Source organism: Myripristis murdjan, chromosome 9 (genome assembly GCF_902150065.1).
Source record: "Myripristis murdjan chromosome 9, fMyrMur1.1, whole genome shotgun sequence".
In the NCBI taxonomy this organism is placed as follows: domain Eukaryota; kingdom Metazoa; phylum Chordata; class Actinopteri; order Holocentriformes; family Holocentridae; genus Myripristis; species Myripristis murdjan.
This window is the reverse complement of record NC_043988.1, coordinates 34,520,240-34,533,783: the sequence shown is the minus strand read 5'-3', so window position 1 is coordinate 34,533,783 and position 13,544 is coordinate 34,520,240. Positions and strand designations below refer to the sequence as shown.

Here is a 13,544-nt window from a genome sequence, read left to right as displayed (position 1 = left end):
GCTGCATGTCGTCCCCCTGCCTTTCCTGTCTGTCTCACCACTGTGACTGTCAAGTATGGTGGAAATGCAAAAAAAAAAAAACAACTTTGCATCAACCCACACCTAACATTAGCCCTTGGACACAAAATTCAAAGTTTAAAGTGAACTAATAGTCCATTGACTTGCCACTGCCCAAGCTGAATATTCACATTGAATCGGTTAAAGTGTGAACGTATATCAACTCCACTGAGAATCTCTTCCCAGTCATGCTTTGTTGTCATTAAAGTTTTATTCATTACGTTGTATTGTGGTTGTACTGAATCACATCATGAGATAAGCATATCGTACAAGCACATGGCACCGAAAACGTCGAGAAGTGAAAAAGAAGGCACAGAAATCACAAGTGACCCTCTCTGCTTCCTCTTGTCAAGGTTACTCCTTTATCACTCAAATCCCCGAGGGATCGTGGGACATCCAGGTCATCGAGAGGAAGAAGTCTGCTGATGTTCTAGGTGGGTACTTCCTCCCTTCCTGCTCCTCACAGTCACACACACACACACACTCCCATGCTGTAACTCCTCATAGGAAGACAGTTAATTAAGGGAAATCATTTCTGATGGAGAACACGCAGCACTTATTCCCTGATTGAACATGAAGCAGCCGTCCATGGCACACCGACCTCCCAGCAGGATGACCTTCCTACTGGCTCACCTTGACCTTTATCCACTGTACACTGTCCTAGTCCAATATTTATACCACTACTTCACCAGGCCTACTCGGTTACTTTTGAATGGGTCCAGATTCAAAACTGTCACGGCCCGAGGACATTTTTGTTTCCAGCTCTTTAGCATGCGCAGAAAAGTGACAATAAACAGCTTAAAATTGGTGGTAGTCTAATAGGTCTGTTATTATGAATATAGAAAAACATTCAGAGTGTATAGTGATCATCAGATCCAATTAAGTAAAACTGCATTCAAATGATAATGTTTTCGTTGTTAAAACACACATATAAAACACAGTACCTTAGCTTACAGTGATCTGGGAAGCAGGACGTGAGCTTGTATGTCAGCGTTGAGGCGTGTTGTCCTGAAACGCCTCAGATTACCTTCCTTTGACAGAGATGCTCTCACTGCGCAGTAAACACGCAGGCTTTTTAACAGCATCCATAAACAAATAACCTGAATGCACACTGTTAAATTGTCTGTTTTTATCGCTGATTTTTATTTTATTTAGAGGAGAGAGACACATTTTGGCAACCAGTCTGGTTTAACTGGAAAGCGAGGTTGTAGGTACTAAACTCCTACGGGCTGTTGACAGGGCAGGATGACCAGGAATAATTACAGTGCTGTTATTGGTGGAAAGTTACACAAGGGGCAAGGGGCATTTTATTGGATAAATAAACTAATATTGTTAATATTAGCATTAGCTTAAGCAGATTCTTCACTTGGATCTGGTCATGAGGAGTCGCGATGTCAAATGCGGCCATTCTTCACTCGATTGTGTCTGATAAGGATCAGCAACTCTCAGCACTTAGTGTGTGTGTGTTCACTTGTGTCAAAAAGTTAAAAAGAAAAGAGCTGGATAGTGAATTGGAGGAGAGAACGATTGGGGAGACACAGGCAGCGGAGGTTGTCCGTTCTGTAGAGAGAACTGAAGATTAATTATAGACAAATCTGGGAATATATATCACATATAGTTTTTGCCTGGTTTTTGTGTGAGGACTCGCTGCTTATTGCTGCTTATTGTTCTCAAAACATTTCTTTACATATTTCCCACTACAAGAGGACTGCAAACATGTTCAAAAATCTTTACACCTGTTGCTCTCGGATAGTAACAACTCTCTGGTAACTAACCCTAACCCAGCTTGTGCTTCACCTTGCAGCATCTCTGCCTTATGTTTTCCCCCCAGCTGTGACCGACCAGGCGGGAAACTTCTTTTTCAACGGGGCCTATAAGGTGGACAGTCCGCAGAACTTCCACGCCGCAGGCACCGTCTTCAAGTACCGACGGCCCATGGATGTGTACGAGACCGGGATCGAGTACATCGTAGCCAAAGGCCCCATCGACCAAGCCATCAATATTCTAGTACGCCTCTCGCTTCTCCTCCTCCTCTCCATCAAAGACGCCCCAGTTCAGTTTGGCATTTCTTTCATGCTTTGTCGCTGATGCGGTCAGTGAGGTCACTTTCTTTGTGCTGTGTTCAGACTTAGATTAAGTGTGTTCTCTCACATAACCCATCTTGTAAAACATGTATGTCAATGTGTGTCTCTGATTGATACGCCAAGAAACTAATTCATAATAACTGACGTGTTCTAAAATACCCAAATTATCCAACAGAAATGTAAGCAGTTCATGAATTTTTGACGCAGGTGACACAAACATTTTTTGGCAACGGAGATGAGCTGCCTGCAGCAACAAGACACAAAGTGAATCAGTATTCAAAAAAAAAATAAATAAATAAATAAAACTGTTCAGCCATGACTTGATGATATTTCCTGTGATTGAGGTGACAATTTTGGAAGCGTAGCCCATCCAAACCAAAAAGTAGCTCTGTGTATTGTTGCCTTTTTAAGAGTGTCTGCTAGACGTCTAAGATGTAAATGTAGTGTAGATCTAGTGGGGAATCTCTGTCCGTCTGTGTGTTTGATTGAGTACAGGCCTTGTGCTCTGACAGAGGCCGTATATCGTGAACAGCACCCGCGTCACGGGCCAGGTTTGATAGATTTCTCTGCAGGGTGCTGGAACAGAGACTGGCTCAGACAGCTGCTGTTGCTCTGCTGGTTTGTCTCTGCTTACTCTGAGCTTTCATCATCTGATGAAACTCCAGGACTCTTGGCCATAACTGGATCCTTTTCTCTTTTTTTTCTGAAACCATATGGATCAGAGTATCCTGGCGGCTTAGCGGGTCAAGCTGCATACCACGTGCTGACGTCACAGAGTTGAATCTGGGTCTGAATCTGACCTGAAACAACTTCATGTCCTCCTCTCCCCTCTAAAGCACATCGCTCTCCTCTGCTTGCACCTGATCTCGCTGCTGTCTGGTTTGGTTTAAAAAGCAATTTGTTTTACCTTTGTCCCTGGTTCTTATTTCCAAGGGTGGAAGTAACTAATCACATTTACTTAAGGTGCTGCAATCGAGTAGCTTTCCTGTGTACTTTTTGTCCCAGCGGCAGGCGGAGCCTCGGGATGGCCGTGTCGGCCCCTTCATCCATGTGTCCGTCTGTTCAGTCTTGAACTCCAAGGCAACGTATCCTGAAATCTTTTGGGTGGATTGCCATGAACTTTGGTGGATCCATTAATGCTCCTCAGAGGATGAACCTTGTCAGTTTTGATGTCTTCATGATCTTTCCTCTTGGGCCACTTTCAGGCCAAAATGTCGGCTTTGTGCACAAGATACCATGAAATGTAATCGGTGCATTACCATGATATTTGTTGAGCGCATTCCTACATCTCAAAGGAAGATTCCTCTCAAGTGTGGTGACAATATCACTTTTCCTCTAGCGCCACCCTCAGGCCAAACATTTGACTTGTACACAACATATCTCTAAATGATTGACAAGTAAATTGCTGAGCTTACTCGTGGTTCCTAAGGAATGAACCTTCTCAATTTTTGTGTCACCATCCCTTTCCTTTGTCGCCACCTTCAGGCCAAAATGTCAGATTTGCGCACAAGGTTTCAATAATCATAAAAAACGGCTTGCCATGATATTTGCTACATTTATATTCCTTAAAGGAGGATCCCTCATGATTTCAATGACCCCATCACCTTTCCTCTAGCGCCACCTCTAGGCCAAAATCGAATTTGATTTCTGAAAATCTATAGGGCGAGACTGCCATGAATTTTGAAAAGCACATTCACTCCAGAGGATGAACCCTGTCAACTTTGGTGACCTTATAACCTTTTGACCTCTAGTGTTCTCTAGTGGATAAACTATTCAAGCAGTATTTCAAGTGCTGCTTACTGCACTAAAACTGACTGTTCTTACCAATAAAACTGGTACAGTAATGTGTCACTGGTAAATAATTACCTGAATTTGGTTTCCTCATTGTTTTCAATTTTGCATTTTAAAAATACAAAGTGATATATAATTCTTGACAGCAGTATTTTGTCCTTTATTTTGATACTTTCCAAATAAGGCAGTGAATACATTTGATGAGCAAGTATTTATAATTTGCATCAAGAATTTTTAATTATGTAATTTGCATCAAGATATACATTTTGAACTATTCATGTATAGCTCTGGCTGGACAGCGCCCTCTTTCTGTTTGTGCCAAACAACAATTGAGCAGATTTCCCGCCAAATGGCACCTGATGGTCAACAATAGGAGGCGGCCTGAGGACAGGACAATATCGTCTCGGACTTTGGATATTGTAATATCATGATATGACATAAATGTTGTCTTTCCCAGATTTTTTTTAAAGGCTGCATTACAGTGAAGAGACACATTGAAGCTGTTCAGTTATTTGCCTCTACCTGCTTGGTCATCATATCCACATTACTGATGACTGTTTACCAAATATCTCTTGTATGTTAATAATCTATTTTATATTCATCCATACAATATTGTCACAGTATTAATACTGAGCTATTCAATGGTACTGTGATAACTGATTTTGTCTGTATCGCCCAGCACCACTACCAGCTGCCAGGCTTCTCTCCAACCAGGTCTAGTTTGTATACCGTACACCAGTGTCTCAAAATGAATAGGGTATTGATTTGCTGATGTTAAAATGCTGCACACACCACCTTTAAAAACACTCTGCATCCAGTGTAGTACATGATCACTTTAAAAATTCATCACTGAAATGCAATATTTAAGAGGACGGTTCTCTCCAAATCGTATGTGCTGTTGTTGAAAAACTGACTTGGCGCCCACTCCCCTCTCTGCTGCCAATCTTTCATCCCTGCTCAGGTTTGGAACCAGAACGGCCGGATCCCGTACATCACCTATGAATACACCGTCCTGCGAGAGTCCCTGCCCCCCGTCCCGCCTCCCCCCATCTACACCGGCTCCGACACCTCGGCCGGGGCGGTCTCTGTGGAGATGGGGGGTCTGCTGGCCCCCAACGGCAGCGACTATGACAAGACGGCACCCAACGGCCAGCAGGGCCGGGTCCTGCTGGACCCGGGGGTCCCGGGAGGCGCCGAGGGGCAGAACGGCCAGGAGACCAACGAGGTGTACGAGGAGACGGCGGCCATCGACTGTGACCAGGACGGAGCGGCAGCACCACAGTTTACAGGTAGAGGGCGCTGTTCACAACACCACAGACCCGAATGTGCTCTGTGAGAGAGAGAGACCTGAGTGAGCTAGAAGAGAAACTGAGTGAGAGAGAGAGAGAGAGAGAGAGAGATCAGATTGCGGTTCAGTGGCCCATTGTCAGATGAGATAAAACAGTGCAAGTTTTTGAGCAGATCCTCTCTCTCTCACTTTGTGTGTCTGTGTGTGTGTGTGTCTGTGTGTGAGTGTGTGTGTGTGTGTGACGGCCCCTCGGAGGCCTGGATTATTCATAGGGCAGATACATAAAGACGAACTGAGGCAGATAAAAAATTCATTCGAGTGTCATGGTGTTTTTCTCCTCTTTAAAAATGGCTGCATCACAAACATGAGTGGTAATGGGCTTCCCTCCAGGCTCTCGCTCGCCCGGCCGCCCGCCGAGGCCATTACACCGCCGGCTTGGGTGGCGAGGTGCGATGGACACGCAGCTCATGTTAGCTGAAAGGCTCAACGTACGCCTTCTATAGGGATGCATCACCATCTGCTAAAACCATACAGATACTGAGTGCCGATACATTCAGTTGTTTTGGGGGTTTTTTGCCTTGTGAAGTGTGATGTTTTTTTATGACCCACTTTGTGTTGTTGGAATCAGAGCTGGCATCAACAAATGTTTGGGATTTTTTTCTTGATAAATGAGTAAAACAATCATTTATCAAAATTTTAATGGAATATTTTTCTGTCGACTGACTCATTATTTAACTGACAAATTGTTTGAGGACAACAATGCACTTTTTTCTTCCAAAATCAAAAATATTTCTACATTTGAAAAAGTAGAGAGCCATGTCTGTGTTTTGATTTCGTTTGTTTTCTACCTTTGATCCTCTTGATGTTGTTTATTAGGATCAGGGAAATTCTTTGATGCCAGAAAATGTTTTTTTAATGATGCTGGCCCTCCACACCGGTATCTTTCACTTGCCTTGCTGCCTTCAGGCTGCAGGTTTCCAGGCAAAATGCTGAATGAAATGGAATACATATTGACACATATACATCTTGAGAAGAAGAACAAATGCGTGTGGTCCTAGACTTAGACTCCTGGATATGACAGCAGGTCAGCCTGAAGGAATCAGTCTTGGCTTCAGTGGAGAGTTTTAGTGTCCCATGATGGTCTAAATGCTGTTTCAGAGGTTTCTCTCTCCTGATCGCAGGGTTTCCGCGACATGTAATTCATCGTGGCGCACCGCCACGGCAAAATAAAAGCCACCACACCTTCGGAATGATTTTTTTTTCTTCCAGATGTTAAAACAATTTTAAAAGGATATATATACATATATATAGGCTATCTAGCCTTTTTTTGCGCAAATATATTTATTATAATCAGTTTGAAATGATAATTTAAATATCATGAAATGGTACATAACACTGCAATTAACTTTATTTTGAAAAATGAACACCGGAGTCATCACCCACCTGTTTGCTTACTGTCTGCAGCGCTCGCAGAGGGAGAGAAAAGGGCAAGAGAAAGGTACCGAGGCAAGATTCAATTTAATCCAGTTTTTTGTTCAAGCCTGTGAAAACGACCCTGAAGGGGTTCAACGACGCTGAAGCCCTGCCCCACAGCTTCAAAAAATCCTAGAGGAAACCCTGCTGATCCTGATTCTTATCCTGGTGGAAACTCTGAATATGTTCTTTTTTTTTGGTTGCAAAATGAAAATAGTTATAAGGTTATTGGCAAAAGTCAAACTAGATATTTTTCATTCTTTTCCTTCATCAGAAAAGAAACAGCAGCCATACTGGCGGCGGCGGGGTCCCTGCCCCTCCCAGCGGTCCCCTGGAGGCGGGGCCAGACTCCCAGAACCTCATCTGGAGGGTCCTGCTGGGCGAGCGGATCGGCCCGGACGAGCTGCTCATCAACATCTCCACCAATCAGCTGCTGTCGGAGGGGGGCGGGCTCTTCTCGTCGGAGGTGGGCCTGAGCAGCATGGAGCAGGCCGAGCCGTTCCCGCTCAACGCCACGCTGGAGTTCACGCTCGGACGCAAACGCAACGACAGCGGGGACGGTTTGTTCCAGAACCGGACGGCTGTGAGCGGGACGAGGAGCGGCAGCCGCTCCAACAGGACCAGGTGAACCGCCCGCTCACTGTCCACGTCTACATTTACTCACAAACATATTCACTCACATAATGTACACAATCACTCACCTGCTTACTCATTTACTGACTCTATTAGTCACTAACTCACTTATTCTCTTACCTGCTCACTCACTGACAGACAGATTAGCAGATTTGTCTACTCACTTGCTGGATTACATAATTAGTCACTAACTTTTTCATTATTTACTAACCTACATATTCATTTTCTCACTTACTTATTTACTTACTTATGACTTCAATATTTTATGTATTTTCTCACTAACTTTTCTTGATTTACTTCCATACTTAGTTTCTTATTTAAATACACACTAATCGCTGTCGTAATCACTTGCTTTTTTGCTCATTTGCTCAGTCGCTCACATGCAAACATACTGCAAACTTAATGAGTTGCCAGATCATTTACTACGTGACTCACTCAGCCTCTTATTCACTTGCTTTGTTGCTTCCATTTCAAATGACTTGCTTACTTTACTTGCTTTTTAGCTTTCGCCTTCACTCACTCCTTCTCCAACTTGCATTCCAATACTTATTTACTTACTCGTTTACTACTGACACACTTATTTGATGACTAATTAATAACTCATTCACTTACCTCACAGATTTCTGCCTTAACTCTGATGTTGAACCCCACTTTAGCCATGCACTCACATGTTATTTCTTGAGCTTTGGTTCGACATCAGTCCCAGAAAATCTCTCCATGTCGAGCTGGACTGTGACGCCCCGAGCTGCCCGAGCATCCATCCACACTTCACATTCACATCACAGGATTTTAGGCGACGCTCTCATCCGCAGCTCATGCTGATGAAACAGCAAAATAAGCATAAATTCTTCAGCATCAGAAGGAGCCGACATGGAAATCACAATGTGAGAGACGCTGAGGAAAAGTATTAAACCTGTATTTGAGGAAAGGGACAAAGGGAAACTTTTAGTCGTGAAATACATCTTGAAATGAGTTTTCTGCTCTCAGGCTGTTAGACAGGAGCCGGGGGAACGAGTCTACCATTTACAGCTTCAGTCAAGTTTGGGCTTACAAAAAAAAAAAAATCATTTCCCTTGAGGCTGGATCAGGTTTGGGCTGAATGCTTTCAGGTTTGGGTCACTCTGGGCCCCGACGCTCAGACCCTCATCAGGGCGGTTGCTGCCTGCGGGCCCGCCGCTGGCTGGAGGGAAGGAGCTGCAGGCCGCACATGAAGCAGGAAGGGGCGAACGGCACACTCGCTTTCTCCTGAGCACTTAGAGCGGAGGAAGACAGAGGAGAGCAGGCAGCAAGACAGGCGGTAAAGTGATGAGAATGGGGCGAGGCAGGTGGAAAAGCAAGAAGATGGCAACTCGAGAGGCAAGGAACTGAGCAGAACAAAAGAAGGAAAGAAAGAAAGGAAAAATAAATGAGGTGAGCAGGCAGCAAGATGGGCAGCAAGAGAGACAAGGAAAATGGGAAAGCGGGTAGAAAGACAGGCGGTAAATCAAGCAGAACACAAAACAACCAGCCAAACAAACAGGCGGCAATGCAGTTACAGTGTTAGACAGCATGACTGGCTGGAAGACAGACAGACAGCAAGCAAATCTGACATAAAAGCAGGAAGACGGCAAAGCAAGAAGCATCTCACCCGGCAGACCACAAAGCAGAAAAAAAGAAAGACGTTGGAAGCAAAGCTGCAAGACAGGCAGGCAGACAGACAGCCAGCCAGCCAGCCAGGCAGCAAAGCAAACAGAAAACATGTAAACAGACAGTATAGCAGACAGAAAACCAGGTAGCAAGACAGATGGCCAGACTGTCGGTAAGCCAGACTGAAAATCGGGCAGACAGACAGGTAGACAGACAGAAAAGCAGGTAGACCGGCAGCAAGGCAGACAGAAAACCAGGCAGTAAGACAGGTCGACCTGGCAGGGATTGTATTCCATCATATTTATAATTCATGTTGGCTTCCCTGCACTGTGTCCAAACACGGCTTCGCCAGTTCTGCTGCCAGCAACTATAAAACACATCACATGACACGCCCTTTCCTCAGAGAGAGAGAGAGAGAGAGAGAGAGAAAGACTGAGAGAAAGACGGGGGTGGGGGGGGGGGCAGCCATAGTCAGGAACAAATAATTCAAAGTATTTGCAAGAAAAGTGAAAAAATATGACGCGGAGGGGGAAACACACCTGTCAGACGGCAGTCACCTCTGGGGAGAAATGTGCGGGAATTAGCTACGGCTACACTGAGAAAGGTATAACTCAAAGAGGCTGTGATTTTCAAATAAACGTCTGGCGGCGGCTGGCGAGGGAAGCAAGCGAGCGAGCGAGCGAGTGAGCGAGTGAGCGGCGTTATGACAGGAATGCCTGCACGACTTTTATGTGATGTGAGGACAAAAACAAACTGCGTCTGTTCAGCTGCAGCCTCTGAATCAGGCAGTGACACCGAGGCCTGGGGGTCAGTCCCAGTGTGTGTGTGTGTGTGTGTGTGTGTGTGCGTGTGTGTGTGTTTTAGTCTCTGCAGTATGAGTAGCCATGTGTGGCAGAAATGTCTCCTTAAATGTCCTGAAACCACGTTGAGCCACTGAATTTGATTCACTCCAAAATGAGATCTCCACTGTTTGAAACCTACTTTTATAAAATGACTGGCAGCACAAAATTAAACGAAACTGCACGTGTGTGTGTGTGTGTGTGTGTGTGTGTGTGTGTGTGTGTGTGTGAGACAGGGGGAATCAGAGGCTCAACCAGAAGAACTTGAAGCTGAGTGCTGCTGACATGTACCGCTGGAAACTCTCCTCCCAGGAGCCCTGCAGCATGACATGCTCTATAGGTACACACACGCACACACACACACACACACACACACACACACACTTGTGACCATGAGCACATACAGTATATGTATGCATATGATATTTCCAGTCTTAACTTTACACATAAACTATATCCATAAGGTGGGCGTGTCTGTGAAGGGGAGAGCCGTGGCTGCCCAGAGAACCCATTTTCATTCAGACAGCTGGAGGTCAGAGGTCAAGGGACCCCACTGGAAACAGACATGCTAGTTTTTCCCTCGCCAAAATTTAACCGAACTTTAGAGCGATATTTAGCCCACTTGCTGATAACCTATAATGATTAAGGAATAATATATATTATATTGTATATATATATATATATATAGATAGATAGATACACTACTCACAAAAAGTTAGGGATATTCAGCTTTCGGGTGAAATTTCAGGATGAACCTAAAATGCGTTATAACCTTTACAGGTGAACTTAATGTGACCTTCTGTAAACTTTTGAATGCACATGTCCAACTGTTCAGTGTTTCAGTACTTTTTGCACAAGTTGCTGTTCTCTAACAAGGAGCTTAACGGCAAAATTCACATCAGGTGTTTGATGCTCCAGCTCATCGAGGTCGTATCATTAGGGAACGGCTGCTGGAGACTGGGGTACCTCAGATGGAGTGGCCTGCACTTTCTCAGACCTGAATCCCATAGAAAACCTATGGGATCAGCTGAGTCGCCGTGTAGAGGCTCGGAGCTCTGTACCCCAGAACCTCAATGACCTGAGGGCCGCCCTTCAAGAAGAGTGGGATGCCATGCCTCAGCAGACAATAAGTCGACTTGTGAACAGCATGAGGCGTCGTTGTCAGGCTGTAATTGATGCTCAAGGGCACAGGACAAGTTATTGACTCTGACATTTTTTGTTGTGGTATATCCACCACTGTTGTTGGCTTTTGTTTCAAGAAATTGTTTGAGATGAGGAAATCACCAGTGCATGCTTCTACTTAAATGCCCTACTTTCATGATATAATATCACTGTAGCGTGAACATTTTATATTTTCCATAAATTTCACCCAAAAGCCAAATATCCCTAACTTTTTGTGAGTAGTGTAGATCCATGAGTGAATCGATTTTTTTTCACACCCCTGATTTACTAATGAGCTAACACAGCTAGTTGGCAAGCTCTAGTCCCTGAGTATTACTCAATAAAATTACTTTCAAACTTACCATCAACTCCAAATTTGATGCTGCCATTCACCAAGCATCGATGTTTGAGTTCTTCATTACAACTTCATTGGAGAGAACCTGGAAGTTTTGAATGGCTGGAATCAACTTCCCTGTTTTGGACATGGAACTAAATCCCACTGAGGGGGGAACTCGGATTCAGCTGACTGACGTTTCTCAGCTGAAAATCTTGTTGGCATTGACACATCAGCCACTTTCCCCTGCTTCTTCAGGTCTATAGGAAATGAATGCACCTCTGATGACTTGCTGATTGTGTTTTAACATGCATTTCAGCTGATCCCATCACAACGGCCCAGGGGAGACATATCTCTGTTCAGACATGACATCACGCATCTCAAAAGCATCTCCAGTGATTTATGATCAGATTTGTGACCGGCCACCAGATCCATCAGAATGACCTTTCCTTTCTTTTCCTTGATTCCTCCAAAGCAGGATATACTCTGATGTGTGAATACATAAATATGTTGGAAGGTGTTGCAGGTTTTCTAGGATAAAGGCAGAGATCCAGATGTTTTGCTTTACTCTTTCCTCCTCCGGGGCTCAGGAGTGTCCAAGTCCTTCGCCATGTGTGTTCGTTATGACGGCGTGGAGGTGGACGACATGTACTGTGACGCTCTGACCAGACCGGAGCCTGTGCACGACTTCTGCATCGGCAGGGAGTGCCAGCCGAGGTAAGATCTGCCCTGAAACAGCGAAGCGTCGAATACCTGGACGTGTTCGATTCTCCTTGGATGTTTCCTCCTGATGTGTCTGCAGATATTGTTTCAGCACTACTTTATTTTGAGTTCTTTTCCAATTTCTTTCTCTGATTTTTTTAGGAACATGAGTGAACTTCTAAAACATAACTGAAGAAGCTTCTGATTGTGACACCATGAAATGCAATTTTATGCTGTGCACATTTAGACTTAATTTACAGAAGAAAGTTTTTGGCGGCCAATGTCTCCATCCAAGTTATACGACAAACCATCAGTGGTGGAAAGAGTAGCTGCAGACTGCTACACAAGTAGAAGTTAATCTGCTAGTAGAAGTAGAAGTACTGTTCCTCTGCTGGTATCTGACTGCAGTAGAAGTAGAAGTACTGTTCCTCTGCTGGTCTCTGACTGCAGTAGAAGTAGAAGTACTGTTCCTCTGCTGGTATGTGACTGCAGTAGAAGTAGAAGTACTGTTCCTCTGCTGGTATGTGACTGCAGTAGAAGTAGAAGTACTGTTCCTCTGCTGGTATTTGACTGCAGTAGAAGTAGAAGTACTGCTCCTCTGCTGGTATCTGACTGCAGTAGAAGTTGAAGTACTGTTCCTCTGCTGGTATGTGACTGCAGTAGAAGTTGAAGTACTGTTCCTCTGCTGGTATGTGACTGCAGTAGAAGTAGAAGTAGTGCAGTAAAAATGTCCTGCAGTAAAAGTCCAAAGTGTCTCATGTCAAATGTCCTGGCAGTAAAAGTGACTGAGCTCCTTTTTCCAAACAGTAACTGTGTTAGCTGGGATCTTTTCCATGCAGTTAGAAAAGGAGGAGAGAACACGCTGCACACTACATGCTTTTAAAGGGGCATTACGCTCAAACTGAAGTGAGGACCCTGTAGAATCAGCTAACAAATTATGATAGTTGAGTCTACGTGGTCCTTGCTGCAGTTTTTCATGGTGAAGCTTTTATTGTGAAATTTGGAAATGACAAAAAGTAGAACTAACAAAGTAGAAGCATCTACTTTGTCTACATCTGCTTTCTCATCTTTGATGACTGAGCTTTTATTGTGACAGGTTCCACAATCTGTAACTGTAATGGATCTGATTTAAAATGTAGTGCAGGACGAAACTAAAGGACGAAGGATGAAACAAAAAAAATGATTTAGGTAAAAGTAAAATTACTGACTTTAAAAAATCCTAAAAAAGTGACTCAGTTACAGTGACGTGACTAAGTGTATTTAGTTACTTCCACCTCTGCAAACCATGTCGCCAAACAGCAGCTCATTTACAGCTTTATTCATTTCAGCATTTGGGGTTTCAAGTATAAAGGAAGCGCTGAGCCAGTTTTCCACCTACAGCCTCATTTGGGGGCGGGGTTAAACTGCAAAATGCTGCTGAAATTGAGACAAGACGGCCGGGTTTCTGAGGCCGGAGCGACTCGTCTTTGCTGTATTTGCTTTATTGAAACAACTGGCTGCTGTTTCACTTGAGCTGGATCTTTTTCAAGTGGCAGATTGGCTGAGATGAAATGTAT

General features: G+C 44.2%; 1 protein-coding gene across 1 annotated transcript in view; it reads left to right on the top strand.

Moving 5' to 3' along the window:
* The window catches only part of LOC115365421 (ADAMTS-like 2), a 32,666-nt gene that overhangs the window by 10,551 nt on the left and 8,571 nt on the right, over nucleotides 1-13,544 (top strand). Inside the window, exons 7-12 of the mRNA XM_030060424.1 lie at nucleotides 411-491; nucleotides 1,889-2,064; nucleotides 4,894-5,228; nucleotides 6,973-7,317; nucleotides 10,028-10,131; nucleotides 11,877-12,003. Coding sequence (XP_029916284.1) covers nucleotides 411-491; nucleotides 1,889-2,064; nucleotides 4,894-5,228; nucleotides 6,973-7,317; nucleotides 10,028-10,131; nucleotides 11,877-12,003 — 1,168 coding nt within the window. The remainder of the gene's footprint in view (nucleotides 1-410; nucleotides 492-1,888; nucleotides 2,065-4,893; nucleotides 5,229-6,972; nucleotides 7,318-10,027; nucleotides 10,132-11,876; nucleotides 12,004-13,544) is intronic.